Source organism: Schistocerca nitens, chromosome 4, assembly GCF_023898315.1.
Source record: "Schistocerca nitens isolate TAMUIC-IGC-003100 chromosome 4, iqSchNite1.1, whole genome shotgun sequence".
NCBI lineage: Eukaryota > Metazoa > Arthropoda > Insecta > Orthoptera > Acrididae > Schistocerca > Schistocerca nitens.
In genome coordinates, this window is record NC_064617.1 from 20,726,543 (window position 1) to 20,744,834 (window position 18,292).

Consider the following 18,292-nt stretch of genomic DNA (forward strand, 5'->3'; position numbering starts at 1 on the left):
ACAAGTGTTTAATTTTCCTTGACGTACAAAAACAGTTCTATGTTTTTGATACAATTACATTAAACTCTTTTCGATTCTTTGGCAAGATGTCACTGAGCAAACTTAATTTATGAGGCAAGTAAATGAGGTGAATTAAATGTTCTCCAATAATTTCCTTGAGTAGTTCACAACATGTTAACATATACAGGGCAGAATCTGTTATTATATAATTTACACTCTCATGATTAATTTCAAAAGCATGCAACACATTTAGGGCCACTTGAGAACACATTCTGCTGTTCGATTTATCTAGAAATGCACATTATGAGAAAAATATTTCTGGTTCAGATACTGGATCTTGCATTTTGATAAGGAGTGCAAACACACAACAGTCTGCAGAGGGGGTAGTTTCATTGCAAATTAGAGAGCCAAGTCTGATTTCCCTTCTAAAGACTGTTTTATGCCTGCTAGTATTTTGTTTGCACAATGTGGGACGTATTGTTCCCTTAGTTCCTAACCAGTAGAAAAAAGGAAACTCATTATCATCAAAAGCTCTTAGAAATACTAGTTTTATTAACTTTTCCTGCAGGATGTTGATTTTGAGTAGCTTTGCAGTTATTTCATGATTAAATTCTGTCCCTTCACTCTTAGACAGCATGTATACAACCCGGGAGATTCGGAAAATACCTGGGAATTTTTTCATCTGGGAGAAAACTGGGAAAAACCCAGAAATTGTTTAGAATTATGGGAATTTTTCATTGTTTTAGTTTTCAGTTAAATTTTTGTGATTTTGACTGGTAAGAACCAATACTCTAACAAAGGATATTATTGTATCCCGATATTGCAGAATAATGCTCTAGCAACAAAACTTGAACGAGAGAAAAAAAAATCGGAAATAAATCTTAAGTTGCAAAGGAAATGCGCCGTATACAACAAAAAAACGCAGTGCTCATACAAGCGTCTGCCAACAGCAAAGTGTGTCAAAGGCTTTAGGAAGACTATAATGCTTCATAACAACAAATTGCCTCCAATGAGTGTGACGTGACAACCTATTTAAATTAGATTCGTTTGAGCAATTGCAGGTGGGCTCTTGCGCATGCGCAGTTGAGTCACGTATGAGTTGTACCTTCTTTCGTTTCTGGTTACAGAAGTATGGCTGGGCACCACGACTTAATATCGCCCCGGTTTGGAAATATAGTAAATCTGGCCCTGATGCCCAGAGCAGTCTGAGTTATGGTGGGGAGATGGGTCGTCTCCACGTGACGTGTGCTTACGTTCAGTGATTTTGTTGTTTCCTCTTCGTTTATTGCTCTCACGTTAAATGATAGCGGATTTTGCGGCCGGGAGTTTTCAAATGAATTAAAATACGTTCGCATAATTATGGTAGGCTAAAATATATTATTAGTTTTAGATTTTATTTCCACCTTCCTGACAGTCAAGCATTAATCGCCTTGCAGAACAATGAAGTTATTTTTGTTGGTTTACTAAAGAGATTTGGATTTCATTCATCTTTTCTGCTTTATTAGAAACGAAGTGTTTAATTTCACACTATTGACTAGTTTCAACTGTTTGCTGCATTTCAAGTGCACGTATGGCATTATGCCATAATAAAGAACCAAACATGAGATAATACAGTACTGGTACTCCAAGAAAATTTACTTACGAATCTGGACATATGTGTTGTTGTTGTGGTCTTCAGTTCTGAGACTGGTTTGATGCAGCTCTCCATGCTACTCTATCCTGTGCAAGCTTCTTCATCTCCCAGTACCTACTGCAACCTACATCCTTCTGAATCTGCTTAGTGTATTCATCTCTTGGTCTCCCCCTACGATTTTTACCCTCCACGCTGCCCTCCAATACTAAATTGGTGATCCCTTGATGCCTCAGAACATGTCCTACCAACCGATCCCTTCTTCTGGTCAAGTTGTGCCACAAACTCCTCTTCTCCCCAATCCTATTCAGTACCTCCTCATTAGTTATGTGATCTACCCATCTAATCTTGAGCATTCTTCTGTAGCACCACATTTCGAAAGCTTCTATTCTCTTCTTGTCCAAACTATTTACCGTCCATGTTTCACTTCCATACATGGCTACACTCCATACAAATACTTTCAGAAATGACTTCCTGACACTTAAATCTATACTCGATGTTAACAAATTTCTCTTCTTCAGAAACGCTTTCCTTGCCATTGCCAGTCTACATTTTATATCCTCTCTACTTCGACCATCATCAGTTATTTTGCTCCCCAAATAGCAAAACTCCTTTACTACTTTAAGTGTCTCATTTCCTAATCTAATACCCTCAACATCACCCGACTTAATTCGACTACATTCCATTATCCTCGTTTTGCTTTTGTTGATGTTCATCTTATATCCTCCCTTCAAGACACCATCCATTCCGTTCAACTGCTCTTCCAAGTCCTTTGCTGTCTCTGACAGAATTACAATGTCATCGGCGAACCTCAAAGTTTTTATTTCTTCTCCATGGATTTTAATACCTACTCCAAATTTTTCTTTTGTTTCCTTTACTGCTTGCTCAATATACAGATTGAATAACATCGGGGAGAGGCTACAACCCTGTCTTACTCCCTTCCCAACCGCTGCTTCCCTTTCATGTCCCTCAACTCTTATAACTGCCATCTGGTTTCTGTACAAATTGTAAATAGCGTTTCGCTCCCTGTATTTTACCCCTGCCACCTTTAGAATTTGAAAGAGAGTATTCCAGTCAACATTGTCAAAAGCTTTCTCTAAGTCTACAAATGCTAGAAACGTAGGTTTGCCTTTCCTTAATCTTTCTTCTAAGATAAGTCGTAAGGTCAGTATTGCCTCACGTGTTCCAGTATTTCTACGGAATCCAAACTGATCTTTCCCGAGGCCGGCTTCTACTAGTTTTTCCATTCGTCTGTAAAGAATTCGTGTTAGTATTTTGCAGCTGTGGCTTATTAAACTGATTGTCCGGTAATTTTCACATCTGTCAACACCTGCTTTCTTTGGGATTGGAATTATTATATTCTTCTTGAAGTCTGAGGGTATTTCACCTGTTTCATACATCTTGCTCACCAGATGGTAGAGTTTTGTCAGGACTGGCTCTCCCAAGGCCGTCAGTAGTTCCAATGGAATGTTGTCTACTCCGGGGGCCTTGTTTCGACTCAGGTCTTTCAGTGCTCTGTCGAACTCTTCACGCAGTATCGTATCTCCCATTTCATCTTCATCTACATCCTCTTCCATTTCCATAATATTGTCCTCAAGTACATCGCCCTTGTATAGACCCTCTATATACTCCTTCCACCTTTCTGCCTTCCCTTCTTTGCTTAGAACTGGGTTGCCATCTGAGCTCTTGATATTCATACAAGTGGTTCTCTTCTCTCCAAAGGTCTCTTTAATTTTCCTGTAGGCAGTATCTATCTTACCCCTAGTGAGACAAGCCTCTACATCCTTACATTTGTCCTCTAGCCATCCCTGCTTAGCCATTTTGCACTCTGGACATATGAATGTGCATTTTAAGCCGAATTATGCATTTTAGTATGGTTCACGAAATTCCGATGCTCTTTAAGTATCCTCTGATGTCTTGCTTGTTTTATAACATAATGTAAGATGTTTTAATGTTTTACACGTACGAACATATGGGCTTCCTGTGTCATCGTAGCTGCGTAAGTGCGGTGACGCCTGTTATCTGGCGCTCTCTCTTCCAACTGCTGAAACAAACCTATTTCTATCAGGTCGCAGGAAAATATTGCGAATGGTGTTTTGAAAAGCGTTACATTCAAACCAAATTTCCTTTCACGCAAGATGAACTATGTGCCAGAATGTACGATGAATTTCTTAAATCATAAAGCGTTTGAATCTCATTTAAAAATCAACTCTTTGAGGACAACCATTTAGAAGAATTTCGAGCCCAGAAGATCAGACATTTACATCGTTATTAAAAATTTTACTGGCACATTTGTGTTATGTATCTTTAAGTGTAACGCGCAAAAAAGATCAACATTATATGTGAAAGCTTAGGTTCTCTTCCAGCTTATTAATCTTGGAGACCAATATTATATGTGAGTGCTATGTATATTAATTTAAACAATTAACTTTTCTTATATGTGTGTTCGCGCTACTTAAGAGTGATCTTGCTATTGGCTGACTACATTACGTGTCCTATTGTCATCAGCTGGCGAGATCACGTGACATGAGCTATGACTGGCTTACAAAAGTGCATCACAACCTCGATTTCAATGCTTCAGAAAGTGACATGCTGTGTTTGGTTGAATTCAAATTTATTCCTTCGTAATACGGAAATATGCAGCGTACATGTTGCTGCCGATCATAGTTCTTTCAAAACGTGTCCCCCCCCCCCCCACCCCCCCCCCCCCACCCCCCCACCCCCGAGTTTCATTTTCTAAAGTGCCGGGAAATTCTACGTCGGTATATAAAACCATAAACATTAAAACAGTTGATGAGTTTTACAGTGCCGAGGAAGAGTATACTGTCACTTAACATGGAAAAAGTGTATTTTCACCCAGGAGAAAGTGTATTTTTATCTGGGAAATATCCGGGAATTTTTTTTTCCTTGTCCTCATATACACCCTGTTAGATTCCTTTTTGCTTGTCTTACAAAAGTTGTATTGTTGCATGTAATTTTACTGTTGAACTGTTTAATTTACATTCTAAATATTCCATATTTTTAAAGCAATGTTTTGAGACAGTGTTTTCCTTCTCCCATTTGATATGAACAGCACACAATAAAAATTGCTTGCTGAAATGTATAAATCTCCACTTGCAAACTGTTTAGCTCTACTGTGCATTGTGATACCTGTCGAACAATCCGTCTTCACTACTGCTTGTGAACTATAACTTGGCATTTGGCAATCAGCGGTTATGAGGAGCAGGGAGAGCAGTTAGGGTGTGCTGCGGGGAAGGTGGGATGCAGCGGGAAACAAACTCCACCTCCATGTACTGTGAGTATGTAGTGCAGGCAACGGAAACTTATTTTTTGTCTGTCCACAAGCTCCATACAATCTGCTTCCTTTTCTGAACTGGAGTGAAGGGGTGATTCTGCAATGTGACAGCAACTGCACCATCACTCATTTTTGGAAGGAAAAAAAAATGCAATGGAAATAGGCCAACAAAACACACACAATGACATTACAACTTGGCAACAAAGCCGATGGCAGTGCAATATGACATAAAAAAGTAATGGGAGGAAGGGTGGTTAGTTGTATAATGTTATAAATCCATATAGTGGCATAGTTCAGCTGTGGCTTGCAGTTGGCATGTTTCACTATGTTGGATCTGTCATTCATCTCTCTATTATTTTTAATTATGCACGGACATCTTTATGAATTGTTCTGGTGGTTCAGCTAATCTGTTCCATCGTCATGTATGAACTTTCCGTTCTGAACTGCAATCCTTTGCAGGGTGATGTTGAAATATGTGTATATGACATGTACTTTGAGCTACAAAATAAGCTTCAAACTCTTTAAGTTTCACTTAACTATATTTTAAATTCTTCCTGTCTCGCAATGTCAGATCCCCTCAATTATAACTTGACATAGTCAAAACCTTCAACTCAATATTATAGGCCCTACATCAAAGTTCCATCTTTTTAAATCAAAAGTGATTCATTTGTTTTGTGTTCCTGTGGACATGGTCGGTGGCCCTCTTGCTCAGAGCCGTCCGTAACACTGTCAACTCAAAGAGTGTCATACCATATCTATGATGTTGTGCAGCAAGTGAATGGTACTCATTCCCTGATGACTCGCTGCTGCTCTCATTGTTACTGCACACGCCAAAGCACCCTGCATCTGCTCCTTTATTTTACACTACTTAACATATATTGGCTACCGTGATCATCTGTAGCTGGTAATAATATTAAAACTCGAACAAAATGTTTAATAAAATACCCTGTTACACTACAGTAGTTGAAAATGGCTAATGGTATGCTGTGCATTTGGCAACAAACATCTACAGATCCCTACAGCATGAAGTCTCCTAACTGTTTCCAACTGCTACCAATCAGAACAATGGAATCTGCATGCCTAGTTATAGTTCAACATAGTGGTGATTTTAGTCACCTTATTTTACCTGAACCAGGTCGCCAAAATACACCAACACTTTGTGCAATCAGCTTTGCTGCCAGTAAATGTTATTAGTGATTTCCAAGAATATTAGCACTATAGCATGAGGAGACAGGCTTAGATGGGATTCCCAGCCATCCTGAGGACAACATTCCATATATTTTGTTTTGCAGGAAGCCTGGAGTCAAAGTCGGTAATATTTGTGCCAATTTTCTTAGAAAACACCTGGCCCTCCCTAAACACTTCTACCCTTTGGTGTCACGCCTTGGAGAAATTTCCCAAAAAATTAAATATAACGGGTATTTTTGTCCTTCCCTTTCTCTTCATACACATAATCTTGGAACAAAATTTCAAGCTTGTTATTCTCCACAAATTTTACTGTCCTATTGCATTTATTGTAAGATAAATAAATTTCACTTTAAAACAATATTATGACTTTAATTCGTGAAATAAGATCATTATTTTCTTAAGCACTAACATATGATTCATAAAGATATTGTAAAATTGCTTCAAAATGTTTTCTATCGCATTTTATTATCAGTGCAAAGAAAATCATTGCTCAATTTATGGATCTTTCTACTGCTCGATGCTCTTTTTTATCATACATCTTTTCTCATTAATCATGTGTCATAGTCAAGTATATTATCTTTACTGGGTTCACCCATCATATCTGGAATGTCTGAGATGTGGGCACTGTGGGTTAGGAAACTTGCAACATCATTCTGGTCCTTTACAAAATGACCTTAATAAATATCAAAGGAAAATTGGGAACATAGTAAAAATTATTATGGAGATAAACTTTCTGAAGATCACAGTTGGAGCTGTTAGGTTGGTGTGTACGTTTGTAGTGTTTTCGTTTTGCTTATGGATATTCTGGTTGCTGTGTGTGTGTTTAGCAATTGTCATTTTTATTTGTACTTCACTGTTGCTTTTTGAGTTTACATATTGCCATTTTGTCTCTCTGAGATAGTGAGTGGAACTGTGGACGCTAGAAAATGGAGTGCCAGGTGGAGAAATTGGAACATTTCAGAGATTTTCTTCTGTTTAAGTTCAATAGAAGGGTGACAGCAGCAGAGGCAGCCATAAGCATTTGTGCCATGTATGAGAATAATGCCATTGGGCAGAGCACAGCAAGAAAATAGTTTTCTCATTTTAAGGTGGATCATTTCAACATTAGTGACTCCCCATATTCACGAAGACCTTCAGGGTTTGAAGAAGATCATTTAAAGCCATTAATCTACAATGATCCAAGTCAGTGTACTTGATAACTGTCAAGTGTGATGAACTGTGCACATCTGCATGCGGTGGTGGAGATTGAAAAATCAGGTGTATTGGGACCGCATGCTACAAGGCAAAATCACAAAAATCACTGGGTGGCTATATGTGTTTCTCTGCTTGCTCGTCCTCAGTTGGTTCGTGAACAATACCTATCATTCCTATCCCCCATCATTACTAGTTACGAGAAAAGATGTCTTTATGCTAATATAAGGAAAAGAAAGGAATGGTTGAGTTCAAATGAAGCAGCAGTTTCCCATACAAAGGCCTGCCCATGTCCACAATAGATAATGTTATGCAGGAGAAGGGTTTGAAAGTCATTCCCCACCCACCTGATCTTGTGCTCTCAGATTTTCATTTTTTTCCAGTCTCTATCAAACAACCTTCAAACTTCCTTTCTGGATGAAAATGCACTCCACACCTGGCTCAATGAGGTCTTTGCCTCAAAACCTCATGATTTCTACAGTTGTGGAATCGAATAGTTGCCCCAGAATTGGCAGACTGTTGTAAAGAGTGAAGGAGAATATATTATTGATGATTTAAGTATCTGTTATGCATATGCGTTGTGTTTATTTAAGTTATGGAAAAACGCAATGAACATGCATGCCAGCCCAATAATATTGAAGACAGTATAAGATGACACAGTTCACATTATTTTTGTTTTCATGTTTTCTTCATTGTAGATCGATCTACAACAGCTTGTGACATTCACCTGCTTAAATTCTTTGTTGATAGTCCTTGGTGTTGACATACTGCATTGTTATACTGGCTGTAAAATGGGAGGTGGAAGTTCAACACTGACTACCATAAATGATGTATCCGACAGTTGCACAGTTGTGTTTCATAGTTCTTTACTTTTACTGTTCAAAAGCCCCCCCCCCCCTCCCCCCCTCTCACCACCACCCGCAATATTACACAGTTATATGGCCAGTTCACTACTGGTAAATGTTAAGCCTCATTAATACATTGCAGGCAAAAATCAGCATACTGCTGCTGCTGCTGCTGTTGAATATCTATGAGGAGTAACAACCTAACCACATAGTTCACAGTTCTTGTAGAATAATACAGTACGTGTGACACTATTTCTCAAATAAATTGAACAGACACTGTCATTGTTTTAACACGTGGCATATTTGTGTTACACTAATTCCACTAAATTAATGCATTGTTGTTACTCTAACTGATACAGACTTCCCATCTGAAAATTGGCTATGGACCGACTGACTCGGGACCAAAAGTTTGGCCTTTATATATCCTCACAATAATAGGCACTGAAACTATACATTGTTCAATGTTTAATTTACAGAAATTACAATTAAAACATAACTCAGTCAATTAACTGAATACATCAAAGAATTCCTTCTTTTTAACAGTTTCTTCTACTACAAGGGCTAAGCAGAATTATTTGTTTAAATAATGAAATTAACAGATATAGTTAAGCAAACAATACTTTTGACAAACCTGGTAGTTATTTTGGAATTAATTAAGGGCTGGCTTTGCTAATATGTTTTTGAATGGAACCAGTCCTAATAGTTCTTCTTCATAATGTTTATAATTATTACAGAATTTATATTTGTTTATAAATCAACAGTAGAATTTAATTCATGAAACAATTACTGATTTTACCCTATAACAAAGGATATTAACTAAGAATCGTCCAAATAAATTAGGAAATTGATTACATACACAAAACTAAGCACAAAATTAGACCTGGTGCTATATTTATTAAGACTGAGGGCCAACCATATATATACTTTTTTTTATAAAAATGCAGGTTATACCCGTGTATGTCAATGTTAATTAGGCAAAAATGAAAATAAAATGAATTTAAGAAGGCAAATGGCAACAAGAGAAAAAGTAAAGAGATCCCAGCTTGCTTCGTCACACACTGCTCTTTGTTTTTTTGTTTTGTTGTAACAGTTTTTATTGTGAACAGTTGTATGTTTATTCTTTCAGTTGTAATTAAACAGAAACTGTCTTTCTGCAGGGGAGTTTTCGTTGCTGAGTGATGGTTCCAGTACGAATACCTCTGCTGCCAATACCCCTGACTTGGATTCAGGAGATACGCTGGATGAATCTACAGACTCTGGAGTCGCGAGTTTGGGATCTGGTATGGATACACAATACTTTTGGTTCCTTTACCATCGCTCCAATGCTACGAATTATTTTACTGCTCTGAGAATTGAATTTATGGTTCATTTTATGTAATTTTAAACCCGTAAGTGATGAGAAATACTGTCATAAACTGTTCACATAACATATTGCACCTACTATGTATCTGTTACCGTATGTGGACTGGAATCTGAGTGAGAAGGAAATGAAGGAATAACCCTTATTAGCTAAAAAAATAACTTTGGTATGAAACAACAACAAAGCAATAAGCAAAATACAGCCAGATGTTTGAAAGTGTATTTCTGTATCAGTGTCAGCTTCTGCATGATATTCAGTACCCTGTTGCTGTGCCCTGGGCATTATAAAATGTTAGCACTTTCCTCGGCGTGTTGTCCTCAAGAAGATTGAGACATCAGTCACAACCCTGTCCCACTCAAAGAAAGCCCTCCTGGGATCACATGTTTGTGAGAAGGGCTCTTGCGATGATGTGCTCAAGTGATCGATTGGGTCTGTGTAAGCAGATACTGCTTACAGAGGGGAGATGGTAGCAGCGCTAATCAAATCTGAGCCAGCAATTTGCAAATCAGTACACTGGGCCGTGGCACCATTATGTGAACTGCTCCTCAAAAATCCCTCATACTCTGTGCCTGCACAATACATTGCACACAATTTCAAAGAAAAATACTGACTTGGTGCTGTGAGCCACATAGCACTTATAGCGCCCAAAAGGAATGACGTATGCAATCAGAACATGCACAATCAAACCCAGACAGCTGTTTCCCTTCTCTGATTTGATCATAGCTTGATGGACCATTATTTCAGCAATCAACATTGGTTTCTTAATAATGCAGAGAGAATGCAACAGAACATGTTTTTGTCCATTTTAGTGCTAATTCTGGCTCGCGTTTGAAGAGAAATGGAATAATTTTGATGAGATATTTACAGTGTGCTGTAGCACATTAGGTATGATAACTGGCTGCTACTGACAATAACGATGAGTTGGGGGGGAGGACAACCTCCGCCTCCATCATGTACTGTAATGCACAGTACATGTAACACAAATTTGTGTGTTGAGCTTCCACAACCTCCTGATAACTGGCTTGCTTTTCTGAACTGCTCTGTGCTCCCTGCCGCCGTTGGATAAGCAGCTGCCAGCAGTAAGTCATATACTCTTCGCTCACTTATTTGTTACATAGTTTAATTCTTAATTTCTTTGGGTGTGTTTGGGTACTTGCATTGTTTAATTCATAAATTTTGGGCGTGTTGTAGTATTGGAGGGTTGTAGCATCGCATTTTAGTACCTGAATAGTGTAAAATCACGTAGTCTCCTTCTGCCGCCGAGCAGTGTGTCAGCAGTGCGCAAGTAGCAGCATTTACTAGGCAATCTTGTATTTTAATAACCGTTTAAATTTTGTGTCGAATTGTTTGTGCTCTGTGTAGATTAGTTAAGATGTTCTTTGCACAACAGTATTTAGCATGGATGGGCACTGCAACTGCTGTGTTCGGATGTGGGCTGAGTTGGCATCCCTTCGCTCCCAGCTTCAGGCAGTGTTGGCTTTGGTCACACGTATTGAGGCTGTTGCCAATGGGCATCACTGTGGGAGTCTGGATGGGGGTTTGTCGGGGACGGCCAGCTCGTCCCACGCATCCCCCGTTCGGACTAAGACTGTGGCTGCCTGGGATACTGCCCACATAGAGGCTGACCCCTCACCCGTGGTTGAGTGGGAGGTCATCTCGAGGTGTGGCAGGGGGCAAAAGACATTCCGGAGGGCTGAACAGAAGGCCTCTCCAGTTTGTCTGAAGAACCAGTTTCAGGCTCTGTTTCCGGCTGATATTAATCTTCGGCCGGACATGGCTGCTTGTCCTGTTCCAGAGGTTGCCCCTCAGTCTGCAAGATCCGGTCAGATGCAGAGGGTAGGCTTACTGATAGTTGGGAGCTCCAACATCAGGCGCGTGATGGGGCCCCTTAGGGATATGGCAGCAAGACAGGGGAAGAAATCCAATGTGCACTCCGTGTGCATACCGGGGGGAGTCATTCCAGATGTGGAAAGGGTCCTTCCCGGATACCATGAAGGGTACAGGGTGCACCCACCCATCCTCAGGTGGTCGCTCATATTGGCACCAATGATGTGTGTCGCTATGGATTGGAGGAAATACTCTCTGGCTTCTGGCGGCTATCTGATTTGGTGAAGACTGCCAGTCTCGCTAGCAGGATGAAAGCATAGCTCACCATCTGCAGCATTGTCGACAGGACTGACTTGCGTACCTTTGGTACAGAGCCGAGTGGAGGGTCTGAATCAGAGGCCGTGCGGGTTGCAGATTCCTCGACTTGCGCCATAGGGTGGTGGGGTTTCGGGTTCCGCTGAATAGGTCAGGAGTCCACTACACACAACAGGTGGCTACACAGGTAGCAGGGGTTGTGTGGTGTGGACTGGGCAGTTTTTTTAGGTTAGATAGCCTCGGGCAAGTACAGAAAGGGCAACAGCCTCAAAGGGTGCGGGGCAAAGTCAGGACATGCGGGGACCAAGCAGAATTGGTGACCACTTCTCAATGACACTGTTGTTTCTTCGCCACCATCAGACTGTCTGATATGCCTCTGCTGTTACATTCATTGCCTCTCTGTTGGATTGTATTGATGAGCTTGTGCAAGGCATCTCAGTTGTGATCCTCCACATCACGGGAACTTCTGTTCCCCTTTCTATATGCCACCAACCCCCTTTTCTATATCATATCACTGGAATTTCTGTTCCCCTTTCTAAATGCCCCCCACCCCAGTTAACATTTTCAAAAGCTTTCTTTTAAGTTTACAAATGCTATAAATGTACGTTTGCCTTCCTTTAACCTATTTTCTGTGGTAAGTCATAAGGTCAGTATTGCCATGCATGTTCCTACATTTCTCTGAAATCGAAACTTGTCTTCCCAAGATCGTCTTCTACCAGTTTTTCCATTCTTCTGTAAATAATTTGTGTTATTTTGCAAGCAGGACTTATTAAACTGATAGTTAAGTAATTTTCACACCTACCAGCAACGGCTTTCTTTGGCAATGGAACTATTGTGTTCCTGAAGTCTGAAGGCATTTCGCCTGTCTCATACATCTTGCACACCAGATGGAAAAGTTTTGTCATGGCTGGCTCTCCCAAAGCTATCAGTAGTTCTGACGAATGTCATCTAGAGTAGATGACATTCGTTGATTATCTATACATATTCATTTATTATAGCAATATTGGAAAACCTGGTGCTGCAAATCTGTCAAGTAAGTGATTAAGCGTCCAAAGCAGTTAGTTTTGCATGTGGGTTTATATGGGTTCTGTTGTTGGTAAGAAATGTGCAGAATAAACTGTGACCACAGTTGTCTGTGGAATGCTTAGAGTTAGTTCCTCCACATTGAGGTAGCATACCTGGCAAAAACGTTTCCTCTGGTGGACTCGACCAGCTGTCAGGTTTTCAGTTTCCTCCCAGTTTGTGGTCATGTTTGCAAAAAGTTCGTTACCAGTTGTTAAGAGATCATCCTCTATCTATCCCTTGGTTTTCACAACATTGCTGAATTGGGGATTGTTCCATCTTTCAGCAATGATTTTATAGATACTATGTAGACCACTTCTTCTCAGCATTTCATCATGTGAAATATGGTCACGGTAGTTGATCTTCGGAATCCACCTTGAGCATCGTTAGTGAAAAACATTGAACTCACATGCTGATTTTGTATTTTCCCAGTCTCACATCCCTTGACAGATTGATAGAGCAATACAGCCGAAGTGTTGCGGACATATTTGTAGTGTCTAATTGCTGTATGGATCGCATTTGTTGGAAGAGAGCAAAAGTTTTCCCAATTCTGCAGATGATGTCTGCATCTGTGTCCCCATTATTATAGCCAAGGCTGCTGACGTGTGGAAATTGGTCAGCATCTTGTAGTATCTTCTGTCTCATTATAATATGGGTAGATACATTTCCACTCTTTATGCACAAAAAGCATTTTGGTCTGACACCGGTAGTAATATTAAAGAAAGGAGTGTTCCCACCATCTGTTCTTATGCAGCAGCTCGGATTGAGGTACATGTTTCAGACAACATAAATGACATGGTCAGGAATTCCATCGTTTTACAATATTCCACCATGATTCTCAATGTATATTGTCAAATGGTTTTTGAAATCAATGAATTTTGGATGCAGAAACAATTGAATTGTTAAACTATGTTTTAACAGAACAAATATTTGTTATTAACAGGATCTCCCACTTCAAAAGCCAGCATGTTCTTCTCGCAGTTGACAAAGTGCTGCTTCCTGCAGCCTTTTTTGGAAGAACAAAGCAAAAGATTTTGTGTCGCACTGGGAGAAAATTGATGCCCGTTCAGTTTGTACATTTGGTAGGATTTCTTTTCTTTTACTACCTTAACAAGGTTGCCACGCCTCCAGCCTATTGGAGCTTGCCTTGTTTGCCAACAAGTATTTAGTAAGGTGGTGAATTAAGTCCTGACCTCCATAGTTTAGAATTTTGGCTGAGGTTTCATCCAAACCAGTGTCCTTGTAGTTTTTAAGTGTTGTGATTACTGCACACACTTATACTTCTGTGATATCACCTGTGTTTACTGTTAGGTCTTTCATTTATGGCACATGTTCGAAGTTGTAAGCAAAAAGTGGGTTGGACTGTTTTAAGTTTTCTTTGAAGTACTTAACCCTTAACGCACTGAACAGCCTGTTCATATTTTTTGATCAGACGTTTGCCATTTCAGTTCTTTATGGGACTATTTGAAAAACTATGTTTTCCATGTTCTCCAGTAAGCTCACAAATTATACGATATAATGTTGTGGTGTCATTTCGAGAGGTAACATTTTGCATACTTCTTTCATCTGTCAGATGCCAAGTTTGGTCTTGAATCTGTTTCTATGTTCCTCAGTGTTATCCAGTTGTCTGTTCAGCACATGTGCACACAGAATCTGTGAAATTAAACAGTTGCATTTCAACACTATCAGGTAGATATTGAAGTACCTGGAATCTAGTTTCAAGGCTTATTATGAGTGAATTTCCTCCTTTTTTTTTTTTTAACTGTGCCACATAAAATGCTCGTTTAGGTTGTTGGCATTGCTGCCGTTTGAAATTTACTTTCATGTCTGCTTGGACCAAAAAGTGATCCAACGCGACATTTGCAGTCACCATAGGTACATGTATCTTGCAAACATTGCTTCCATCAGCTATTTATGCATTGGAATGAAATTCTGGGATCCTTATTATGAGAGTATTCATAATGATATTTTCACTCTGCAGCGGAGTGTGCACTGATATGAAACTTCCCAGCAGATTAAAACTGTGTGCCGAACTGAGACTCAAACTCGGGACCTGTTCATGTTCAGAGAGTGCACTGGAAGTCAGTAGAAACAGAATCCTCTGGTCAGAATGCTTGTTTGCACTATTGCTGCTACAGTTTCACAGTGTACTGCAGTAGCCAGATCTTGCTCTCTTAAGATTTATTATTAACTCCCTGAAATATTCCTTTATAAAGGTTTGCACTGACTTCAATACACGTTGAGCATTAGCTCAGTTGGACAAAAATTTGTAAGAATTTTTTTAATAAGCTATACTAATATTTATGAAACTGAAGAATTTGCAATATTGGTCACTTTTCGGTTTATTTACATAGATTACAGGTTATGGATTTACAACCACCAGCAGATTGTAAGCTACTCTGTATTATTTTCTATTGTGGAGTGGGCTCACAAACATTATTTGGAAGGATGGAGGTGAACCATTGCAGTACAACAACTGCATTTATTCATCCATTCCACACAACATTATATAGTAACAGTCGTTGCATCTGGTATAACCAAGTGCCAGTGCTACACACATAAAACGTGAACAGGTTAAGTAAGACATGTGCCCATCCAGTTTGTGTGTCTGCACACCATTTTCACTCTTGCGTACTACTGCATCATGCTGATGCAATCACAAATCCCGTCCATTGTTGTGACAAACAAAGAAAGCAACTCTCTCCCACATTCACACTACAGAACACAGTTGCACGTACATACACACAGGATGGTACAAAACTTGAATATCTTAGGTGTGATAAAAACACACAATTGCCAATCTTGTAAGCACTTCTAGAACTCTTTTTTCATTATGGTGTTCAGGTTCTTCAGTAATTCTGTCTTTATCTCATCAGTGACAGCAAAACGATGTCAGTCCATGGTTCTTTTCAGCCTTAGTAATGGAAAGAAATCACAGGGGACAATGTCCAGTGAATACCATGGCTGAGACAACAGAAAAGTTTTGTTTTTTGCCAAAAAAATGATGAATAAGCTTTGAGGTGTGAGCGAGAACGTTATTGTGATTTAATTTTGATGAGTGGTTTTGCTACAATTCTATCTTTTTCTTTGGATTGCTTCACGCAAATGGTGCATAACTTTCAAGGAATATTCCTTATTGACCTTACAACCATAAGGAAGGAACTCATGGTGCACTGTCCCATTGTAATTGAAGAATACAGTGAGAAGAACCTTAACATGTGATTGAACTTCTTGAATTTTTTTCAGTCTTGGCTCTTCAGTCAGTTTCCATTGGGACAATTGGGACTTGGTTTCAATATCATACACACACACACACACACACACACACACACACACACACACACACACTGCTTGGTGTGAGCCAAAGGATATGCTGACATCATCAGCAACCTCTCTGATAGTGATTCGGCAATTTTCCAGGACAAGTTTTGTTACTTCTTCCACATTGTCATCAGATATTGATGTGTGTCCCGTCCATTTTCTAAGACAACTTCTCGACCCTCTTGGAAACATTTATACCAATTGTAAAAAATTTTCCTGCTCATAATAGATTCGCCAAAAAGCCACAGTCAACATTTTGAATGCAGTGCTGCACTTTATTCCATATTTCAAGCAAAAATAAATGCAAATTCTTTACTCCATCTTTTTTCAAAAGTAAAAATTGGTTGAGCACTCGAGAACAAGTTTAACCTTTTTGAATGTCAGCAATAAACTAAATATTCAAAACAGCTGAAAATGCAAACATACATCACGAACGTGTCTACTAAGACGAAAAAGGATTTTGAAAATCAGTTGTATAAAGCCTATGAAATTAAAAAATTTCTGTTACTTTTGGATCAAACCTCATGTATATTTCTCACAAGACAGAGGACACAGAATCATTAAATGAAGTGTACTGATAGTTACGACTATATGAGGACCCCAGAGATCAGGGGGTCTAAGTGACAAAATCATAGTTTTGAGAAAACGCAAGTCAAAGTTTAACGGTTTTCGTAGGAGGGGACATGAGATTTTCACCATTTCGAACATTTCAGATGAATACTCAGGTCCTTAGCCTTTTATTACCAATGATAATAAATTAGTGGAACATCTGGTTTATGGTTGATAGGTACAAAGAATGGACAATATGCACTTAGACTCCTTTACCTTTCACGTACAATAGAATAAAATGATAATGCTCAGAGTACATACTGAACACAACAGGCATTTATTGCTGTAACAGGATACAATATTGTGTTAATTGTGTACTGATCGATTTACAAAATACAAATATTTGGGTTTAACACTTATCAACATGTATCACAATCATCATCTGTGTCATAGATGTTGTTACCCAAGTGTGTAGTGACATCATCATCATCATCATCATCATCCACATCCACATGAGCAAATGGTTCACCAGTCTTTGTTTCGTGGGATAAATGTTTATAAAATTGGTGGTTTATCGGTGGCACAAATTGCCGAAGTGCCATCAGATCTTCATATTTAGTGTATTTTAGCTTTGGCTTCACAGCAATGGATTGAAGTCTGGGAAGTTGTTTAGGCATTTTTACTGTTCGCTGCTTGTTCATTGGCAGTGTCTGCTAAGCAGAATACCCTCAGCTGATGTTTTCATATGAAAAAGGGTATTTGGGTTTGCCTTTGCAAAATGAAGTACCTGCATTCCACGTATCTCTGGCACGGTGTTGTTAAAGTACTGGTTTAGTGGCTGCAGATCGACGAAGTCTTCATCCGTCATTTTAGTAACAACAAATTTTCGACTTGCTGCGGCAGCCAGATTCGTCCAGTGTTCTGGTATATAAATGTCACGTCGGTTCCCCTTTCTTTTAAGTTCGGTGATCCCGAAGTCCCGGTCACATTCATTGTACGAATGTCCAGAAACGAGGAAATACTGATCAACAATTTCAATTTGGGTGTTCACAACAATATAACACCAAAATTTTACTATTAGATGGCTCTTGTTGTGGCCTCCACAGTTGTCACTGAAGGCTAAGATGTGCTTCACAGTGTGAGGAAGACTTGAGCAGGCAAGATTCTATCTCCTGGCAACCCCTACTTGCCTGTCCTTCATGCCACATAAACATACGGGCAGTACCACTGGTTAAGTTGTGTATATTGAGGTTGTATGTCCACAACTGTCACATATTATAAGCTTTCGGGTTCATCGCATGTGATGCCGGAATCATCTTTTGAAGATCAAAGCGTATTGCAACACGGTTGTCGTCCTTTAATTCCTTGCATTTCCTTTTGGCTTCTTTTCCTACTTCTGCCTTCCAGAGACGACATTATGTTTCAACTTTAGCTGTCTCATTTGCAACCTGTCACAAGTTACACAGGTATTGATACGAGGCCTGTGAATGCTTAGGTTGAATTCTGTCCTCAATACATGTCTGTATAAAATTTCACTTTCAGGTTTCACTTTTTTGTCTTCATGGCAAAATGTTTCACATATTTTATACATCATTGTCACACTTAAGTGTGAATGTAAGTACTTCTGGTTTGGAGCTTTTGCTCTACTATAATGGCTTGAGTACATCAGGAATCTTCTTATATGCTCCTTGATTATTGCAGTTCTGTTG

At 39.3% G+C, this 18,292-nt stretch overlaps 1 protein-coding gene across 1 annotated transcript in view; it reads left to right on the forward strand.

Annotated features, from left to right (window-relative positions):
• Positions 1-18,292, forward strand: part of LOC126251387 (F-actin-uncapping protein LRRC16A) — a 598,780-nt gene that overhangs the window by 561,763 nt on the left and 18,725 nt on the right. Inside the window, exon 30 of the mRNA XM_049951780.1 lies at positions 9,307-9,429. Within this exon, the coding sequence (XP_049807737.1) occupies positions 9,307-9,429 (123 nt within the window). The remainder of the gene's footprint in view (positions 1-9,306; positions 9,430-18,292) is intronic.